The sequence below is a fragment of the Phaseolus vulgaris genome, chromosome 10 (genome assembly GCF_051622355.1).
Source record: "Phaseolus vulgaris cultivar YP4 chromosome 10, ASM5162235v1, whole genome shotgun sequence".
NCBI lineage: Eukaryota > Viridiplantae > Streptophyta > Magnoliopsida > Fabales > Fabaceae > Phaseolus > Phaseolus vulgaris.
The window spans coordinates 18,854,046-18,874,900 of record NC_143507.1 but is presented as its reverse complement, the minus strand read 5'-3'; the positions used below and the strand labels follow the sequence as shown (position 1 = coordinate 18,874,900).

The following is a 20,855-nucleotide window of genomic DNA, read 5'->3' as shown; positions in this document are numbered from 1 at the left end:
TTTTATCTGTAAGTAGTGTCAGTTATAACTGTCGCAATTTACAATCATTGAAGAAGATTCTGACACCATAATATTCGTAAGTAGTGGCGTTTTTAACTGACGTAATTTTATTACTGAATAAGGAAAATTTAACCACTTTTTTATAATCTTTTTTATAATTTTTTTTATAATCTGTTTTATACAATTATAAAATTTAACCACCACTTTTCTATAATCTTTTTTATAATCTATTTTATACAATTATAAAATTTAACCACCACTTTTTCAAAATAAAATAAAATAATGTATAAAGTTATAATCATCCATTCATTTCATTAAAAATTAAAGCACACATAATAATGTTCAAATGTTTATATGTAATTGAAAGTTAAAACACACATAATAATGTTCAAAAGTTTAAAACACATAAAAAGTTCATACATCCCTAATTAAGTTTAAAATTCCAACACATAGTTGTTCAAAAGTTCATACATTCCTAGTCAAGTTTAAAATTAAAACACACATCTCTAATCAGTTTTGCTTCCGGCACTTGATCCTATTACTTGATTAGGTGATGGAGCACCACTTCCATAATCTGATGCCTGAAATAAATAATTTTAAGTTAATGAATTTGTATGTTTATAATTATAAAATAAAAGACACCAATAAATATTTAAATATATTAATACCTCATTGGTGGATGCATGAACCAAATTAGCTGCTATTGCAGCAAAATGTTCTGGAACGTCTTTTCTTGAAGCAATATAAGCAAGCAAAGTGTTCATTTGATTTTTCACAGTTGCAAGCTCATTTTCCATTTGAGTTATCTTGTCCTCCACATTTGATGAAGTTGAACTAGAGGAAGCATGGTTCATACCACTTAGCCTTGTTGTGGATCCTTTGAAAGCAAGGCTGGGACAAGCTCCATATGATAGCCCTCTAACTCGACCCGGATGCTCCTTACCAAATATGACACCAATTGGATCTTCTGGAGATATATTTGAACCACCTTTTGGATTTGTCAATATTAGTTCATCAATTTTTTCCTGGATAAAATTGAAAATATATCATGGCAGCAGCAGTAAACATAATGAAATGGTTGAACTCTCAACTACAACATAGAATGAGAGTAAGGTATAAAAGAAACCATCCAAAGTTCATCCCAATTCTCTACAATTTTGATGACAGTGACTTAAAACCCAAAGAAGGTAAAAAGGTAAGAAAAAAAACTGAGAAATTAAAGGCCTGAATATACTGACTAAAGAAAAAGGGGAGCATGCATGCAGATATTGATTAGTGACTTTATCATTTGGTTATTAATTATTTATACATAATAATGTGATTGTGTTTGGAATAATGGTACGTAATAATTAAAGCATGCTATAAAAGAAAATATTGATTAATTTTAAAATTCCCTTGTGGTAAAAGGTTCTTTATACCTGCACTCCATTATTAATTTCCCATAGCATGCTAAAATCTAGTGCGATTAAGAACAGACCATGTGTTTGGTCATCAATCAATCTAGTGCTAAAATCTATATGATAGCATTCTCACTCATCAATCACTATCCAAATTAAGACCATGTGGTTGGAACCTTAGGGACAAAATCTGTAAAATCATACCCCTAAATATAGATGCACCTATTCATCTATAAATAACAATTACCCACCCCTGATTCCACTTAAGTTCATGCTATCATACCTCTCTGTGCCGGTCACCATCACATAAACTACCATTCATTTTTATCATTATAATTCTTATTATTATTACTATTTCTAGATTTCCTGCTTTTTCTTTTTCCTATCCACCACTTCCCATATCAATACATCATCATCAAAGCAGTTCAATATATCATCATGATCAATACATCATCATCAAAGCAGATCAATATATCATCATGATCAATACATCAATGAAGCAGTCCAGTATATTTCCATGATCAATACATCATCATCAAAGTAGTCCAGTATATTTCCATGATCAATACATCATCATCAAAGCAGTCCAATATATTTCTATGATCAATACATCATCATCAAAGTAGTCCAAACACTTACCCCAATTTCCAGCGCCTCTTCATTCACATATATGCCATTTTTCCTCTTATGTGTGATCTTCCACATTTCAGCTCGTCCAATATTTTTACCAGTCTCAATTTTCTATATGTTCAACAATAATAATATAAGTATAATATGGTGGAAATTGTAATATATTAAAATAAAGAGCACAATATAAGTAAACAAATACCAAATTATTTCTTCTTCTTGACAAAGACATAGCACCACCAGTGTGAGGAATAATTTGTCTCTTCCTTATATCTCTATTTCTATTACACATGTTCTACAAAGTGAAAATGAAATCAGTTTTGTGTAAACTTAAAGTAAGCTTATTAATAATAATAAAAAACAGAGTTTACTATACCACTGTAGAAGGCCTCAAACGATAATCAACAAAAACAGCCCATTGTTCCATGTTTAATCCAGCTGGAACATTCTTGATGAGGTCACTTCTGCTCATAAGAGGGTCATAAAATTCATTCCAAAGCTTGCATCTGTATTCCCTCCACAGTTTCCCAATTTTAAACATAACATCTCTTTTAGCCAAATCTTCATTTACTTTGAAACAAAATCGAGACTTCAAAAAAAGAAAAGAAGTTAGTCCAAATGTATTGAATAAATTAAAGTTATTTCAATGTAAGTTATATTACCTTTAGTACACTCTCCCACACTGTATCCTTGTAAGTATCTGGCAAAGTTGACCACTTTTCAAAACTAATAGGGAACAATACATGATTTGCTGCTAGTTGTCCACAAACTCCAGCAAGTAAACCAGATGCTTCTCCAATTGGTTGAAAATTGTCATCATAGTTCACCACCACACGTAATCCGGTAGGTAAGTTATGAGCATCCCTAACCTTCACCTTTAGTTTTTGACTAACTCCTTCGCCATCTATAAAAATCCAAATACATTATTTCATGTGCAGTGAAACTTATTACATGTAAAGAAAAAAAAACAAAAGATTTTACCTATAGCATCAACAAACCAATAGTGGTTTGATTGCCTTGATTTTCTTGGTTGCACTCTTTCAGACTCAGAAGTTGGTTGTGCAGGTGCAGATTCAGAAGTTGCTGGAGGTACAGATTCAGATGATTCAAGATTTTCAGATTCAGTCTGTGGTTGTGGAACTTGTGAAGCTTGTGATTGTGGAACTTGTGAAGTTTGTGATTGTGTAGGTTGTGAGGTTTGTTGATGAATAGATTGAGAAGCTTGTGGTAGTGGAGATCCAAATGGACTTGCAGAAGTAGTTCTTGTCTGGTCCTGTGTAGTAGAAGGCGTAGCATTAATGTTTACATAGTTGGCCACAGATTTGTCTGAACCAGCAACTGACTTAAGCAAGTTCTTGATCCTTAGGTTTAGGCATATCTGCACATAAAATTGAAGTAATCAACAACATAATTTAAATTTGAAGATATATTAAAAGTGGAGATATATTAAAAGCTTCATACATGCACATAGTAGATGAATGAACATATTAATAGTGCAGCTGAACCAAGGTTATTATTACTCTGACATTGAGTCATTTTCATGAAGTTCATCATCATTGTTGTCCTCATTTAGTAATTCATCATCTTCATCCTCCCTAAATAATGCCAATTGGTCAGAGTTGCTGAAAAATTCATGTAAGTCTTGTTGTGGACACGGTTCTACTTCACAAACTTCACCATCTCCTTCTCCCATATCATACAAGTCTCGTGGTTTCAAATGGACAACAATTGACCATTCCTTATTCACCTCATCATCTATATAATATACCATTCCAGCTTGTGAAGCTTCAATGTATGGATCATGCTCCTCACGATCTCCCGTGTGAATTAACCTTGAAAAATTAATACAAGTGAAACCCCAAGGATCCTTCCTCAACCCATAGTCCCTTGTGGTGTCAGCCCATTTACATTTGAACAAGATAACCTTAAAATGACCATAGTAATTAAGCTCAATTATATCTTCTAATTTTCCATAATATGCCAAATCTGCTTGTCTAATATTTTGATCCACACCACTTACAACACATGATGTTGAAGAAGTTAAGAACACTCCACAGTTTTGGGTTTTTAGGTCATGTTCTCGACTTTCAGTTCTAAATTTGAAACCATTTACATTAAAGGCAGAAATTCTTCTAGCATGTGTTGTTGGACCTTGAGCTAGATACTTAAGATCATTTGCAACTGTACTTGAAATGGCTGTGTTATTAATCTACAAAAATAATGCTTGTTGTCAGTATATCTTTGAAATTGACATTTTAAACTTGTAAAAACATATTGTACCTACCCTTTGAGGAAACCAATTCATGAAATCCTTATTGATAATCTTTTCTAGCTCTGTATTTGGAATTCTTCTCCCTCTAGACCTTCTTCGTAAATGTTGTCTAAATTCCCTAAGAAAAAATTTGAAACCAATATATTACTAATAATTCCATAAAGGACAACTTTTCAACATAATTAGATTTATATTGAGTGTTAATACTCACTCAATGTAAGGTTGAACTTGAGGGCAATTAAATAACACATATCGATGTGCTTGTGTTCTCTCAATAGTTGACATCTCAAAAGTTGAAGCAGCACTTACAACTCTACCAATTGGTGGAAATAGGGTATTCAATTCTGAAATATTTGTGTTGAAAGAGTCATCTACACGTGAAGGTCTATTAGTTCTTGTTTTCATCCCTTCCATATATTGAGAACAAAAGGTCAAAACCTCTTCAGCTAGGTATCCTTCAGCAATAGAACCTTCAGGTTGTGCCTTGTTTCGAACATACGATTTTAAGTGTCCCAAATACCTATAAAATTCTTTCGCAATTAGAATAATCAAACTTTGAACTTAAAAAAAGTACAAAGGTTCGTAGGAAATTTACCTTTCTATGGGATACATCCAACGGTAATGTACCGGTCCTCCAAGTTTTGCCTCACCAGCTAGATGACATGTTAAATGAACCATGATTGTAAAGAAGGTAGGAGGAAATAACATTTCCAAGTGGCAAAGAGTTTGAATCATGCGAGACTCAAGTTTATTAAGATCAAATTGACTTAAACTTTTCCCACATAATTGTCGAAAAAATGAACACATTTCTACTATCACGGCAGTCACATTGTTTGGTAGAACATTACGTATGGCAATAGGTAGTAATTGTTCCATAAGAATATGACAATCATGACTCTTGAGTCCAAAAATCTTTCCACCTTTCAAATCTACACACCTTGCAATATTACTTGAGTATCCATCTGGCATTTTAGCCTTTTTCAACGTTCGCAAAAACGTTTTTTTCTTTGTTTTTGACAATGAAAATACACTTGGCCGAAATCTTCCTTTATCATTTGGCCAAAGCTCTTTCCTTATACCCATTTCTTTAAGAACCTTTTGGGCTTTGAGATTATCTTTGGACTTCTTAGGATCATTAAGTAATGTGTACAAAACATTGTCACAAACATTTTTCTCAATATGCATCACATCTAGACAATGGCGTAACAAGTTGGTCCGCCAATAAGGAAGTTCAAAAAATATACTTCTCTTTCTCCATTGCTCTGCTCCAACTTGAACAACATTCTTTCCACGAGCCCTCTTACTTGTATCTATAGGGTCTAATGGTTTTCCAAATGTAACATTCATACCCTCAATTTGATTCCATATGTCTGACCCTAACAAAGGTTTTGGTGCATCCCTTAGTTCATTTGTTCCATCAAAAAGATGATTATTGAATCTGAATCTGTGCTCTTTATTTAAAAATCTACGATGTCCCATAAAGCAGAATTTGCCCCTGTACAACCAAGAAGAGTCGGTTTCAAAGTTACAGGTAGGGCAAGCAAGACCAGTGTGCGTGTTCCATCCAGACAAATTACCTAGCCCAGGGAAGTCACTAATTGTCCACAACAAAGCTGCTCGCAAAGTAAACATTTCTTTTTTTGAATAGTCAAATGTTTGCACTCCATCAAATCATAAATCCTTCAATTCGCTTATGAGTGGTTCTAAGTAAACATCAATGTCATTTCCTACCATTTGTTTTCCAGGAATTATCATGGAGAGGATAAAAGATGTTTGCTTCATACACTGCCAAGGGGGGCGATTGTATGGGATGAGAACCACTGGCCATATACTATGGTTTGTACTCATGTTTCCATAAGGATTGAAGCCATCAGCAGCTAAGCCTAATCGTACATTTCGAGGATCATTTGCAAATTCTGGATGCAATAAATCAAATGATTTCCAAGCCTCGGAATCTCTAGGATGCCTCATCAACCCATCTTGATTATCCTTTGATGCATGCCATGTCATAGACTCAATCGTCTTAGAACTCATAAACAATCTTTGCAAACGCGGTTTTAATGGAAAGTAACGCAAGATTTTTGCGTATTGCTTCTTATCTTTATTTTTCCACTTAGATGTTTTGCATCGTTTACATTCTTCTAAGCCTTCATTGTCTTCACCCCAATATAGCATACAGTCTTTTGGGCAAGCTGGTATTTTGACATAGTTAAGTCCAAGTTTGGTAATCACAGTTTTCGCCTCATAGAACGAGTTAGGAAACTTAGCATGTTCAAATGCGTCCTTTAGCAACTCTAGAATCATGGTCATTGCTTTGTCACTCATTCTACTCATGCATTTGATATGGTACAACTTCAACATGAATGATAATTTTGAATACTTTGTACAACCTTCATATAAGGGTTCATTATTGTCCCTCATCAATTCATCAAAGTTTGTCTTTCCTTCATCACCCACCATATTAGTTTGCAGATCATCAGCTTCAGTATCCTCATCATGCCCCGCAAACCCGAATGCATCATTCAACATGTCTTCCATCGGATTTTGAGATTCCAATAAATCTTCAATGACATGCGCACTTGTGGCGACCATTGACTCAATTACACTTGATCCTTCACCATGCAAATACCAAGTTTTGTAGTTCTGAGGGAAAGCTGTACATGTTAAGTGTTCTTGAACTACATCCCTTGTTTGCCACTTTTTGAAACCACATTTTGCACATGGACACTTAATTACAGGACCATTAGCATGTTGAAATGCAATATCCAAAAACACATTCAACCCATTTGCATACTCAATGGTGTTTCGTGGTTTACAAATCCACGATTTATCAATTGGCATGACTACACCAAAACAGCAAAATAGAACATTACTTATCTAGTAATGTGTACATATATTATATATTAAACTGAAGTAAAAAAAGTTAACTAAAACAAACTTACTTGGAGTGATGGTTGTGAAGTTGTGAAACTGCTAGATGATTGTGAAGCTGGAAATTGTAATATAGTAGGTTTTATCCATTAATTGAACATGTGAAAGTAAATAAAAAGAAGTTGGAGGGTAGTAGTGTATTAGTCTTGGGTTATGGAAGAAGAAGAACACAGGGTGACACAGGGTGACACAGGGTCTGATAAAACCGTTGGGCTATGTTGGTGTCAGGTCGCTTTCGAAGCATGAATTGCGTAGGCTCTAGGAAGATTAGGGGGAGTAGATGGTAGAGAGTTGTTGGTGTAGTTTCATTTATTCATGTATTGTAACCATGTCTTGGCTTTTGTTTCTCGCTTTTGTTGCTTTCCAGTACTGCAAAAATTGTATGAGTATATTTATGATGGATTCATCTGCCACCCAAGCTGTATCCGCTGACTTCAGACCCTTATGCTTTCCACCATTTTCCTTTCCTGCATTAACTTCTCCCATCAATACTCTCTAATCTTCCATTGTTAGGGACACATCAGTTTTCACCTTTCTCTCCCTGTCACTCTCTCTTCACTTTCATACTATCACTAACAACCAAATATTCTAGTTAGCTCCAAACTGCTCCACTTCTTCTATGCAATCTCCTTCCCCTACATTTCTCAAATAACTAACTATTTTCCTCTCCTTTATACATACTCACTCAAACTCCTTCAATGAAACTGAAATAGTATTTGGTCGGGCACACATCCGGCTAGTTTGGTTTAATAAGATTATGATTCTCATCCTATACTTCAGGCATGAAACACAGTTCAGAAATTGGTGAAGCAAATAGCTAGTTTGGTTTAATAAGATTATGATTCTCATCTTTGTAAACTAGAGTTCATAGATGCCATTTTCATTACAAAAAAAATACAGAGCTGTAAGGGGTGAATTTCTAGGCTATAGAGTTTCTTTAGTTCATGACTATGTATGATGTAATTGTACTGTAAAATTTGTACTTTCCAGATGGACTGACATGAAGAAATGACCCCATTAGTGTCTCAAGTAAGGACCCTAATGGAAGTAGTAGTTGTGAGAACAGTGGGCATGCGAACTAACATTTCATTAAAACCCATCAATGTTTGTTGTCCGAACTTAGTTGTAAGAATGCGATTTGAAGGGAAGGATAGGTCTTTGTAATGCCAACATGTCATTTACTAGAAGCAGAAAATGGGGTAACAATGTTAATGGCCCTGTCCGGAAGATTACTATTTCATAATTTTGGCAACTTGAAGAGTTAAAGCCAAGGAAAAGGTAGGTCCAATTTTAAATTTTTAGCTTAAAATGATAAATTGGATGGTGTAGGAACACAGTTTCTCTTAAATGAATGTCTTTCTCACTGGAACAATTATCTGTAAACATAACCATTCATGTATCATTTTTGACCTACTATTCTTTTCATTTCATATAGTATGTAACAAGATAAGGAAATCTAGCAAAGCCACATGATGTGGGCCAAATCCAAAATAAAAAAGGAGCAAAATATTTTTTAAAAAAGGTACGGGGTGAGTGTGTGGCAAATAGATCTGGGAAATTTCTGGAGAAATGAGCCCATTCAATTCACACTGAATCGTGAGCATTCTTTTTAAAGCGCTAGTGAACACCAATTAAGTGCAAACTATTCAGACAGTTTGATTTCTTTCTGTTCTATTTTCCCTTGATAATTTGGTTTATTTTCATTTTGTAATTAGCCATACCTCTCTGTTAGAAGAGTTTGTCCAGTTAGCAAACCAAGAAATAGCACTTAGTTTACCATTATGTAATATACAACTAGAAGATTCATAAATGGTCGGTGACAGAGTTTGCTGTCGGACATGAGACCAAAAGGTGGTCAGAACAAATTGTGTGGGTTTTAGAATCTAATGACATAATATTTTACAAACAGAAAGTGAGAACTTTAATTGCATTGTCTCTAAATTTGGCAGCTACTCACCCAAACCTACCCAACAGTAGCTCCTCCGTTTGTTAGACTACTGCATTCATTGGAACCTAACTTGAATTACAATCACAACCAGACACAGACAGACTAAAAATTATATGACCATAGAAACCACAGGACGAGCTGACATTCATGTTACCTGCAACATCTCAACAAGAAGAATGATGCGCGGATTCGTGTGGAGGCAGAGAGCGCGGGTTCATTGCATAAAACCTAAAATGTAAAGGATAAAGTTGAATGAAGTTGATGGTCGACATTGATAAGAGAACGTGCGAGCATTTAATTACCTTCAAATCGGTTCCATGTAGAAAGCGCTAGGGTTCGTGTGGAGGCCGAGAGCGCTAGGGTTCGTGTGGGGGCCGAGAGCGGTAGGGTTCGTGAGTAGGCAGAGAGCGCTAGGGTTCGTGAGGCAGAGAGAGGCGAGAGTGAAGAGTTAGGGTTCGTGAGGCAAAGAGAGACGAGAGTGAAGAGTTAGGGTTCGTGAGGCAGAGAGAGACGAGAGTGAAGAGTTAGGGTTCGTGAGGCAGAGAGAGACGAGAGTGAAGAGTTAGGAGGTAGGTTCACTCTGATTTCCTGAAATTCAAAAAAAAAATTATTTTCTTAAGTTTTCAAAAAAAAAAATTATTTTCAATTGAAAAACTGAAGGATTTTTAAATAAAAAATGTGAATATAGGAATAAAGGAATAAAGCAATTTCAATTCTGAAGGAAAATTATGACAGTTAAAAATGACATAATTTGAAAGATAATTGTGGCGGTTAATGAAATGACGTATTATACTGAAATTTCTGGCGGTTATTAATAACCGCCATATTAAAACCGCCACTTTTTACACATTTTTTTGTAGTGAGAAGGTCTTCAGCAACCTTCTTGGATTCTGCTTGCACTTGGCCCAATTCAGCAGCGATCTTCCCCTTCTCTTTGTTGGCCTCGGCAAGCTCAGCCATGGCGTCGTCCCTCGCCTTTTCCACCTTTCCCAGGAAGATCTCCCGATCAGCGGACCTCTGCTCCAGTTTCTTCACCTTGGCGGTGTCAGTTTATATTAGGGCCTCTAAGTCAGCCACCTTAACGCGATAAGGCACAATCTTGCTTTCCAGCTCAATCTTCTCTTGAGCCAGAAGCTGCACCTTGTGGCGAAGATCGGTGGCCTCCTTGCGCGCCAACCGGAGTTCGGTGCTCATCGCATCTTCTACTCGGGAGTGTTCAATCTCCACGAGTGTCAGATTGAAGGACAACTTCTCTACCTCAACCCTCATGGTGCTGTTTTCAGTTCGAAGGTTGAAGAGGTCGTCCTGGAGCTTCCTGGTGGAGCTCTCCACATCTCTAGTTATGATGGTGGGGAAGTCTTCTGCCATCATCTTCAATTTAGCAGAGAAAGGCTCCCACATCCTTGTGACCTCGAGAGAGAGGCTTGCTGTTGGAGGCACCGGGTGGGCCTGTTGTTGGCTCTCGCCGCCACCCTCTTTAGTTGGTTGTTCAACAGGTGCTTCTTGGCGCGGTGGCGACGTCGGGGATTCGGTGATCAGAATTGGAGAGGTATGGGCAACCTCATCCCTGATTGGAGCAACATCTGCGGCTGAGGCATTTGAAGGAGGACCCCCTCCAGCTGATACATACGGCGTGGAGGCGCTCGGGGGGTCCTCCATGAAATTTGGCTCGGGGGCCTCAACCGTGGGTGGCGCAGACGCCAGTGGAATTGCTTGGACTGGTGAGGCAGGAGCTGGCGGAGGAGGCAAAGTTGGAGGTGGGGCAGGCGTGGATGGAGGTGTTGATGTTGGAAGAGGGGGTGGGGCAGGTGGTGAAGGAGGTGCCACCCTCTTCCTCTTCGTAACAAGGCCATCTTCAGTGACCTCGTCGTCTTCCTCCTCCTCGTGGACTACCTGGGGGGCTTTCCTCTTGGGTTTCCTGAGGACAAGCTTCTTCCTTTGGTTGGCGGTTTGGACAGCGGGAGGAGCTGCACCCTTGGGTGGCGATCGGCCCTGCGCGGCGGCGATCTCCACCACCGAGTTTGTCACGGTTTGTGAACCCGTTGCCAACCCGTGGGTTCGGGCGAGCGCCCTCAATTCAGCGAGCTTGCCCTGGCCCAACATATTATCTGCATAGACCGGAAATGCATGGGTTAGTTCTGAGAGAAAATCAATGCATAAGGCAGTGTGCAACAGAAAGCAGATAAATGATGCAGAAGAATAAAACCAAAGTCTCGTGCCCAACGCACAAGACGCCCATAAATAGTTAACAGAAGCAGTATTAGAACAAGAGCTTAAACGTTCTAACCTATTCGAATTTCGAGTTGGTCCTCGAAAAACTCGAAGCAGATCAGGGTGGTGGTGAGGAAGGTGATGTTGGCATCTGCCACACTCTTCCAAAAGAAGCAAAGGTCTCTGTCCAAGGCACCCATGCTGTCAGGACTTCTTGGCCTCCTGAAGCTGCTCTTGGACTCTTTGTTCCCCTTGTTTACCCAGTACAAGGGGAAACCGTCGAGTAGGGAAGCGTCCTTGTCGTTGGGGCGCACTCGGACGAACTTTCCCTTCCAGTCTTTATAGGATTGCTGGAAGATGGAGAGGATCGACCTCCCAGCAATCCCATTCAAGCTTACCCACAGGCGGTCTCCTGGGTGCTTGGCTTCGAAGAGAAATAAGAATACATCTACAGATGCTGGCAACCCCAGATGGTCGCACATCACTTGGAATGCTCGCACAAACGCCCAGCTGTTGGGATGAAGCTGGGCGGCGGCGATGTTGAGCTCGGTGAGAAGCTCCCTCTCGAAACGAGTAAAGGGAAACTTTAGTTTCACCTTCTTGAACAGAGTTGTGTAGACGAAGCAGAAGGGCCCGTCATTGCTCGCCTTGTCGTTGGCGCAAACTGGCAGGTCGGGGGGGCAAGGTAGCACCGTCATCTTCTCGTCGTGCTCCTTGTGGAATGTTTGGTGAGGCTCATCCCCCTTAGTCAATCGCAAAACTGCCCCAGCAATGTTCACAGAAGACGTTTCCCTCAACAGGGTCGAGTTGGCCCAGGGATAGAGTTTTTTGAAGTCTGGTGGGGGGATGGGGGCTCCTCCGGTGACAGGCGGAGTCGCCTGGGCCAGGTTGGGACGGGAAGGTGCAGGCCTCTCAGCCTGAGAAGATGAAGCACCGCGTGTGATGAGAATCAACTAAAGGTGGCTTTTTATAATGAAGAACAAGATCATTCGCCTTCACATTTAAAGTTTTTCTTGTTAATCTTTTCAAAAGATAAATCCCAAGCCCAAGCCCAAGCCCAAGAAGGCCAAAGCCCACAAAAGCCCAAAGACCATCCCATGAAGGGCAAGGCCAAGTTTTAAATAAATATTGTTTAGAAAGGTGCTTAGAGGGAAACATTAGAAACCTCTATTGTTAAAGCATCTTTTAGTCTTTAGTTAAGAGTCTTAGGGGGGGTGTGTTAGTAGATAGGTGTAGGAGTAAATAAGGAGGTGCCAAAGTGAGAGAAAGGATCACACCTTCCTCATGCTTTGTTTTAGGCGCAAATTCTAGAAGCTTTTTGGGAGGGAGTTTTTTGAATTTGTGTAGCTTACATTTCAGCACCTTAGGCTATAAATAGAGGTGCTCTCTTTGTAAAATTCAGATTGGAATTAATCTAAGAAAACTCTACTCAAATTTTGAGTGACCTTTGGAGAGCTTTTGGAGCCTTCTTCTCTAGTCTTATCTTGATGGATCAATGGAGTCCTCAAGTGGCGGCATCACTCTCATCTAGGAGCATTCCACACTTCTAGTGGCGAGATCATCCATCCTCCTTCCATCTTCATGAGCATTCTCTTCTCCTTCCTTTCTTCTTCTTCAATTGTTCATGTTGCCTTGTGTTCTTGAGTTGTTTAGTTTCGGTTTTTCTATTTTCCAGCACTATGTTCTGTTTTTGTTTTTAATTTCTGTTTTGGTTCGGTTCATTTGATCAATTGTTCAATTCTGTTCGGTCAATTCCAGTTTTAATCTCTTTGTTGATTCAATTTGACAATATTTGGTTCATCCAAATGAGTTTGGGATTTGGTACTAGTTATTGGTGAGTTCTTGTCTTAGAACAATGATCCAACTCTAAGAAAAGTGCCTCTATATTTTCCAGCTCAAGGTGATTCCTAAGAATGTCAAGAATCTTGTTCTATGTGGCTATTGGAATCACATCAGCGTGCTTGTAGAGGGTTGTGTGCTTGAGAAGAAGGGTTTCGCGACGAAGGAGGAGGATTTGGGGTGATCTTTGAGCGAGTCATTGTTGAAGCTGCAAAGGAAGAAGAAAAGGAAAAATGATCAGGGTTCGCAGAGGTTGACTCGATCATGGGAGAAGGGTGAAAAACGAACGAACGTAGGTTCGTTGCAACGATTGACGAAGCCCTAAGTTACGAGAAAGGAGAAATGGAAAAACAACCCACAACGTATGCACCAGACAGTTATAGGATGATGCGAATCGGTTAAAATGCAGGAAAAACCAGCAGAAGAAGGAAAGGAAGTACCTTTTTATGATCAGGAAGGCAATGAGGAATGTTGGTGATTCAGAATGTTGAAGAACGCTGAGAGCTTTTTTGCAGAAGAAAGTTAGAGCGTTTGAGAATACGAAGAAAAGTGATGGAACAGTGGAGCGGAAATGGGTTTAAGGGTTTTTCGAAATGGGTTTGGGAAGCCCAAATGGTAACTGAAGGTAACCGTTGATGAAGCCACGTGTCGAGCGATGGGTGAGGGGTTTGGTGGAGCGTCAGAGAAGCAGAAAGTACAACCGGTTGGAATTCTGCGTCAGTGCCACGTAGATCGGTGTTGACGTGACTCTTTCAGTCTTTTCGCTGGACAAGTCTTCGCTTAAGACTGGGGGGCTTGTGTACCGCCCTGGTAGTCGGAAGTGATGACGTGGCATCAAGCTACAGTGTAGGCGTGTTGACAAGGCGCCAGGTTGGCAGAAAGGAAAGAAGTCGGGGGGCTCGTGTAGTCGCCAGTTGTTAAGTTGGCGTGCTCCGATCTCCAGCATACCAGGCGATCGCCCAGTTGAAGATGAAGTCGCCAGATGATAAACTCGGGCGACCAAGTGATTGGAGATCGTCAGAGCAAGCACATCGCCGAAGATGAAGGTGGTGCAGATTATGAAGGCGGCCGGCGAGACCACAGGGAAGGTGTACGAGAGCACCCTAACTCGCCAATTCCAGTAGAGATCGCGCTCCCAAGTTAGCTATGCACTGGGCAGTACCATGCATAAGTAACTTAGCCAAAAAGAGAGTCAGAAGCAGCACCCAAGTCAAGGAGGCTCCAGATGATGGCACGTGTACGACTGGATGCGAGCCACGTGTCCAGGTCTGTAACTGCCAGGAGAGAGAAAGTGACCAGGTATATAAGAGTTCTCAACGAACTTTCTGAGGTACGCACGTTCAGATTATACTCTTTACGCTTGCGAGTTCTAGAGCTTACTGTGAGAGAGAACATTGCACGGTTCCTTGAGAGTTCTCGAGTGATCTTGCTCTTAGTATTTGGTGGTTCGGTCACTGACTTGGATGTTGGAGTGCGATCGGCCGCAACGGCGCCGCTCTGTTCTTTTGCAGGTTCTTGAGGTGGATCTTGAAGAAGGACGGAGGTTTGAAGCGGTGCACACGTCGATCCTTTGACGAGGCAGGTTCCAGCGTTCTGGTCAACAGGCAGGATCACATTTTATATCGCCCCAAAGTATCAATCTTACACTTCAATTTTCGTTGTCGCTTTATGTGTAGGCCTTACACCTTTTAGTTTTTGCGTCCGCCAAATAAGACGACAACTATTTTAATTATTGCATGTCAAATGACATTGTCAAAAATTTATTAAGCAGAGAGGATGTTGCCACAACCATACTCCTTAGGTAATATATATATATATATATATATATATATATATATTTAAAAACATATTTAGTATTTAGTAGAAAAGATGTTATTAAAAATTAAATAGAATAAATCAAAATTATCTTTTTTACTTGAATTCAAGATTTTCTTTAAGAAGATATAATTAACATGTAAAATTTGAATAACATTTCTAATAATTAATATTCTTCGAGAAAAAAGAAATAAAAAATTAATAAATAATATGGTTGACTATATTTAAGTTTATTGAAAATAAAAATTCATAATAATATTTTCTATTGTCTATTTCTTATATATTGTTTGAACGGTTCGCAAACTTGTTATCTTATTAAAATTATAATACATACTCCTTTTTATTAATTATAATTAATATAAAAAATAGTTGATGAATTGGTTTAGTTGAAAATATAGTTTTCTTATAATAAATTAAAAAAATATTATTAAAAAGGAAGTAATTGATACTCTATTTATTATAAATGTATAAAGAATAATAATTATATAAAAAGAGAAAAATTAACAAATTATCATCAAAATAAATATTTTATAAAACTTAAATTTAGATCTATTCTAAATAAAAAGTATTATATCTCTATATCAAAATATTATCTATATATTACTTTTGAATAAAAATAGATGTGAGTGTAGAGTAATTGGAAATAATTAATTTATCTAAATGAAAATCTATTAGGCTGAGAAAAAGTCTTGAGAAAATAATCATTGGCCCAACGAATTGTGAGGGAGGCATTATTGAGTTCATTGGAAATTGTAGTCGGAACTCTTTTGATTGTCCATGAAAATCCTGTAGGCCTCGTAGATCGTCCATTATGTAACCAATGTTTGCTAGAGTAGGAATGTGGTCGTCTTCTTTGGGTTTGACTTGTTGTCTTTGATTCGTCATGATACCGTAGTTATTTTTGAAAAAAGTTATCTACTATTTTGTGGAGAAAGAAGAAGTTTTACCTAGTCCCATTGTGAGTGTCATTATTTTGGTTCAAAGTTCAAATGGTCTCAAACCAGAGCATATAACTTAAGTCCCCTTGGTGATAGTGAAGCATGCATTTTATAGTCCTAGTAAGTGATGGAGATCAAGTTCAAGACCAAATGGAGGCCAATACTCAAGGACAAGAAGAGGAAGAGGCTCAAGTTCTAGACGCTCAAGGAGTTGGTAGCCCACCTCAAAGGCTTACAAGAAGTCAATTCAAGGCATTAGGAAATAATAGAAAGTTGTTTTCTCTTTTTGTAATATCTTTGTTAGAAGGTGCTTAGAGGGAAACATAAGACACCTCTTTTTGTAAAAACATCTTTAGGTCTTTAGTTTAGGAAAATAATAGGAAGCTTGGGGGGTGTGAGCTTAGTAGAGAGGTGTAGGCGTAATAGGGAGGTGTCAAACTAAGAGAGGAAGTCACACCTTCTTCATGCTCTAAGTTGGCGCCACTTTTATGTCATTTGGGGGGAAATTTGAGTTTAATTAGCTTTTCATTTCAGCACCTCTTAGGTTATAAATAAAGGTGCTTGCCTTTGTAAAAATCAGATTGGAAATTGGTAATAGAGAAACTCTACTCAATTTGAGAGAGAATTTGTGAAAGCTTGTCTTCTCCTTCACCTTGTCTTATCTTGAGTGCATTTGGTTCTCTCAAGTGGCGGCACTAGCTCACTCATCTTGGAGCCTTCATCCTCTAAGTGGCGTGATCATCAAACCAAAGCATCCATCTCCATAAGTTCTTCTTTCTTTCATCTCCATAATCATATGAAATTCCTAAAACACGTTTAGCTTCTTTTTTGGTTCGGCAATTCAGCCTATTTTCAGCTTTGCTTTGGTTCTTAGTTTCATTGGCTGTTTCTAGTTGTTTCTTCTTCAATTCTAGCTGAATTGTTCGGTGCATTTATGTTCTTGATCATTTTAATCGGTGCTTTTGCCTTTTTACACAATTTGTTCGGTTCAATTGACAATAAATGGCTCCTCCATATGAGTTTGGTGTTTGGTGCAAGTCTTGGTGAGTTCTTGAAACATAGAACCTTGATCCAATTCTATTATAAGTGCCTAAGCTATCTCCAACTCAAGTTGAGTCCATAGAATGTCAAAAAATCATTTCTTCTTTGCTAGTGGATTCATATCAGTAAGTTGTCTATTATTCTCTGAATCTTAATTAATATTATCTAATATTTGAAGTGTGTATCTTCTCAACTAATTTCAAGTACCACTAGTACATACTCTTTTATTCTTGGCTAAGATCTCTCTTATTAATAATTAATAAGTCCTGACTTTAGATAACTTACATTCTCTATTAATAGGAGATTAGACTAACTACCGGTACAAGTATTAAAGTTAATTTTGTTCTTTTATAAAAATATTTGTATATTTTTTGCTACTATTATTGGAAGTAAATATTTATTATCAGTAGTAAATGTAAATTTTGTAATTTTTTATTTATAGAATAAATATTTCTTTAATAGAAAAATATCCAAATATTTTTTTTTTATCAATAATTGTAACTTAGATATAATATTAAAAAAAATAGATTAAATTGATAAAACAAGAAACAAATAAATAATGAAACACTAGTGACATATTATATATTGAATATTTTTTTTTTCTTCTTTTCATTATAATATCAAAAGTCACTTCAGGTCACAAAGTATGTTTTTCATTATGATATTGCGTAAATCCTGGTCATAGGTAAACATTGCAATATTGTCCTAACTGTGTTTTAAGGAATAATAGTTTTTGAAAGTTTTATGATCTAACCTAAGATTGGAACAGGTGGACTGCCATAATCAATCTTAGGTGGACATAGATTTATAGATAAGATTGTCATTTTAAACTCAAAGGAGACATCAATATTCTATTTCTATGACTTGTTTCTGGTTATTGTAATCTAGTTTTGTGTGTTGAAAAATCATTTTTCTTGGCTGAACAAAGTGAAATGATTAGGATTGTTGAAATCATCGATGCAATCTTGGTTTTCGTGTTTGATGGAAGAGGCCCAAGCACAAGTCCAAGTACAAGCCCAACAAATAGAAGATCAGGGTCAATTACTAGAGCTATGACAAAGAAGATTCAAGAGGACTAGAATACAGCTACTGATGGCAGAGAAACCTCCCAATATATGTTCAAAGATGCCATAACTCTAGTGCAGAGTAGAATATATTTTCTTGTTAAAATTAGATTAGGAACTTTATTTGTAATGTTTTTACATTGAATTTTGGTACCTAAACACCAACCTAGATTAAATTAGGGTTTCTGAAACACCTAATTTAATCTAGGTCGATCATGAGAAGGCCCATTAGGAAGTGCACGTTCAAAGCTATCTTTCGTTTGAATTTCCCTTCAATTCTCTTGTTCAAATCTAGCCCTCACTTGCTATATAATGAGGTGCTTGGGTCATGTAAATTCAAGATTAATGAATGAGTGAATTGGTACCCAAATTGCTAGCCAATTTCACTCCTGTCTCTACCTCTTTAGGATAGAAAAGTGATTAGGCCTCACCTATCACTCTCCATACTTAGCCTTCACCTTCAAGGAATCCACAAGCTCTACGCGAGCTCCTTGTCCATTTCAATCCATGAATCTTTCACATCTCTCCACCAAGAAAATCCAATCGGAATGAAGGCACAACTCCATCAGTGTTAGTAGAGATAATATGGATCACTCCTTTGTATTATGGCAAAGGATAATTTGCAGCAAAATTTATTATGTGTGAACAATAATGTCACAAGAACTAATGCATTAATGATCATTTTGTCAATCAATACTTTGAATGGTCACAATGATGTGAACAACAACGACACATAAATTGGTTCATTGAATATGGACATATTAGCAGATGAAATGTTGGTCGGTAAAAAATTTGACTATGGATAATGTCTTAAGGGGTGTGGGGTGAATTTAGTACGTCTATCAACACATAGGGGTCACTAAGGTAATTTTTGATAGTTTTTTAAGTGTGGTGAAACATAATTTTTGTGAAGCTTGGTTCTTAGTTGCCTATTTTATATTAGCAAATCTAATAATACCATTCTTGACTCCAAAAGATTTATGGAGATAGGGGTAAGTTGGCTGTGAAAAGTGGAAAAAATAGGCATTTGAACCAAAATTTTAGTCATTTTAGTACTTTATTGGTTTCTTTTCAGATATGATATGGGAGACTTCAATTTTGTGAATCTTGGTTCTTAGTTGTGGCTTTTGTGTCAATGAATCCAACAATATTATTCTCAAGTCCAAAAGATTTGAGGAAATTCATGTAAATTGATAATAAAAAACGGATAAAAAAAGTTTTAAGACCAAAATTTTAATCACTTTGTTACTTTTTGGTGTTTTTAAGGCATGGTTGGAAACTTCACTTTTGATTCTTACTTGTAGTTGTTGTGATAAATAATTCAACTGTGTCATTTTTTAGTCTTACATATTTTAAAAAATGTGTAATTTGGTGAAAAAGGAAAAAAATAAGATTTCAAGACAATTTTAGTCACTTTGGTACTTTCTGGATGTTTTTAGGTATGGTAGGAGGCTTCAATTTTGGGAAGCTTGATTCTTATTGTAATTGATGTAGAATTTAGCATATTACATTAATTCTTATATTAATCGATGTTGTGCATAAATTCTACATTGATTATAATAGGAACCAATGTTCTATGTCTTAAGAATAACTTGGATGTCCCTTTTTGTTTCCATCCTCATTTTTGTTAAGTTTTCTCCTTTCCACACCACAATTTCCTCGTCTTAAAAGGCTTTTTCCTCAAACACTTCCACTATTGTGTCCACCCACAATTGTGGCTACTCTCCCTTGTGTCCAATCATTCTCACAACTACTCGTTTAGATTGGTAGTTTTGTGATTTTGAAGATTATTTCTCTTTATTTCTTATGTTTGATGCATTTTCAAATGTGGTATTTTGGCTAGTTAGTATGGGGGTGGTAAAAGGGTAGTTTATTTCTCATGGGACGGAGTTGGGTTTGCGTAATATTTGTTGGGGTGGATATTGGTATATCAAGAGAGCTAGTTCGACCATGAGTGGTACTAATAACTTATGTCAAGCTAGAGTGAGTGGTTTGAGTGAATATGACATAAAAAAAATAAGATACTACATTAATTTTATTTTAATCAAAATATAATAAAAAAAAAATCTACAATGCTCGTATCTACATTAGGTAAATAACCAATGTTAAATATATTTTTTAAATAATGTTAAATATGTATCGTGTAATAGTATAATAAATATCTATTTTCTTAATTATATAAAATTTCTCCCTTTTGTTATCTAAATAGCTTATTTTATCTTCATGTAAAAAACAATAACCCTAAAATCTAAGATGATAATTCCTTTGATTTCCATATTCTTCCTTAGTTATGTAGTTGAGCTAACCTTTAGATTCTTTGTAATTTGTGTTTTTGTTATTTTGAAGTTAAAAGCTTGTAGGTTCTTAGGTTCTTGGAAACCTAGTTCTTGATCATTTTCTAAATTTCAAGTCAATTTCAAGTAAGGAATTTAATTTACTTCGTTTTCTTTTAATTGGATTTGGAATGTCGATGTAAGTTGAAGATTACTTGATATTGATAGTTTGTTGGAAATTGAATTTACATATAAATTGTTTTGTTTGGTTAGTAAATTGGAAATGAATAATATTGTTCACTTGATTCTTGAACTTGGAAATTTAGATATTGATGAGAATGTTGGTAATAAAGTACTCTTGTTTTAATCTGAGTATGTAGTAAATGTTATATAGGTGTTATGATTTAAAATGGATAACTCTTTATTGGTCCTTTTACTTGAGTTTAGGTTGATATGCCTAATTTGAATAATAATAATAGTTATTGTTTGAATTCAATGA

The 20,855-nt window shown here is 36.9% G+C and overlaps 1 protein-coding gene and 1 pseudogene across 1 annotated transcript; both read right to left on the bottom strand.

The window, feature by feature from the left end:
- Nucleotides 1–341: 341 nt before the first annotated feature.
- Nucleotides 342–3,510, bottom strand: LOC137816431 (uncharacterized). The gene is made up of 8 exons (XM_068619566.2): nt 3,490–3,510; nt 3,006–3,402; nt 2,687–2,928; nt 2,401–2,613; nt 2,227–2,319; nt 2,037–2,138; nt 669–1,025; nt 342–581 (listed from the first exon to the last, which is right to left on the bottom strand). Exons 1-8 carry the CDS (start codon nt 3,508–3,510, stop codon nt 507–509), a joined length of 1,500 nt encoding a protein of 499 aa, XP_068475667.1. The 3' UTR covers nt 342–506.
- LOC137819527 (uncharacterized) lies at nt 3,458–7,232 on the bottom strand (annotated as a pseudogene).
- Nucleotides 7,233–20,855: the final 13,623 nt, after the last annotated feature.

Bases quoted from the DNA above. Each gene is read 5' to 3' on its own strand.
- LOC137816431 (XM_068619566.2), bottom strand. From the start codon at position 3,510: ATGTTCATTCATCTACTATGT. The intron at 1,026-2,036 runs GTAAGTGTTTGG...AATTTTATCCAG, and splicing joins AAGAGGCGCTGGAAATTGGG to GAAAAAATTGATGAACTAAT. The intron at 582-668 runs GTATTAATATAT...TATTTATTTCAG, and splicing joins TTCATGCATCCACCAATGAG to GCATCAGATTATGGAAGTGG.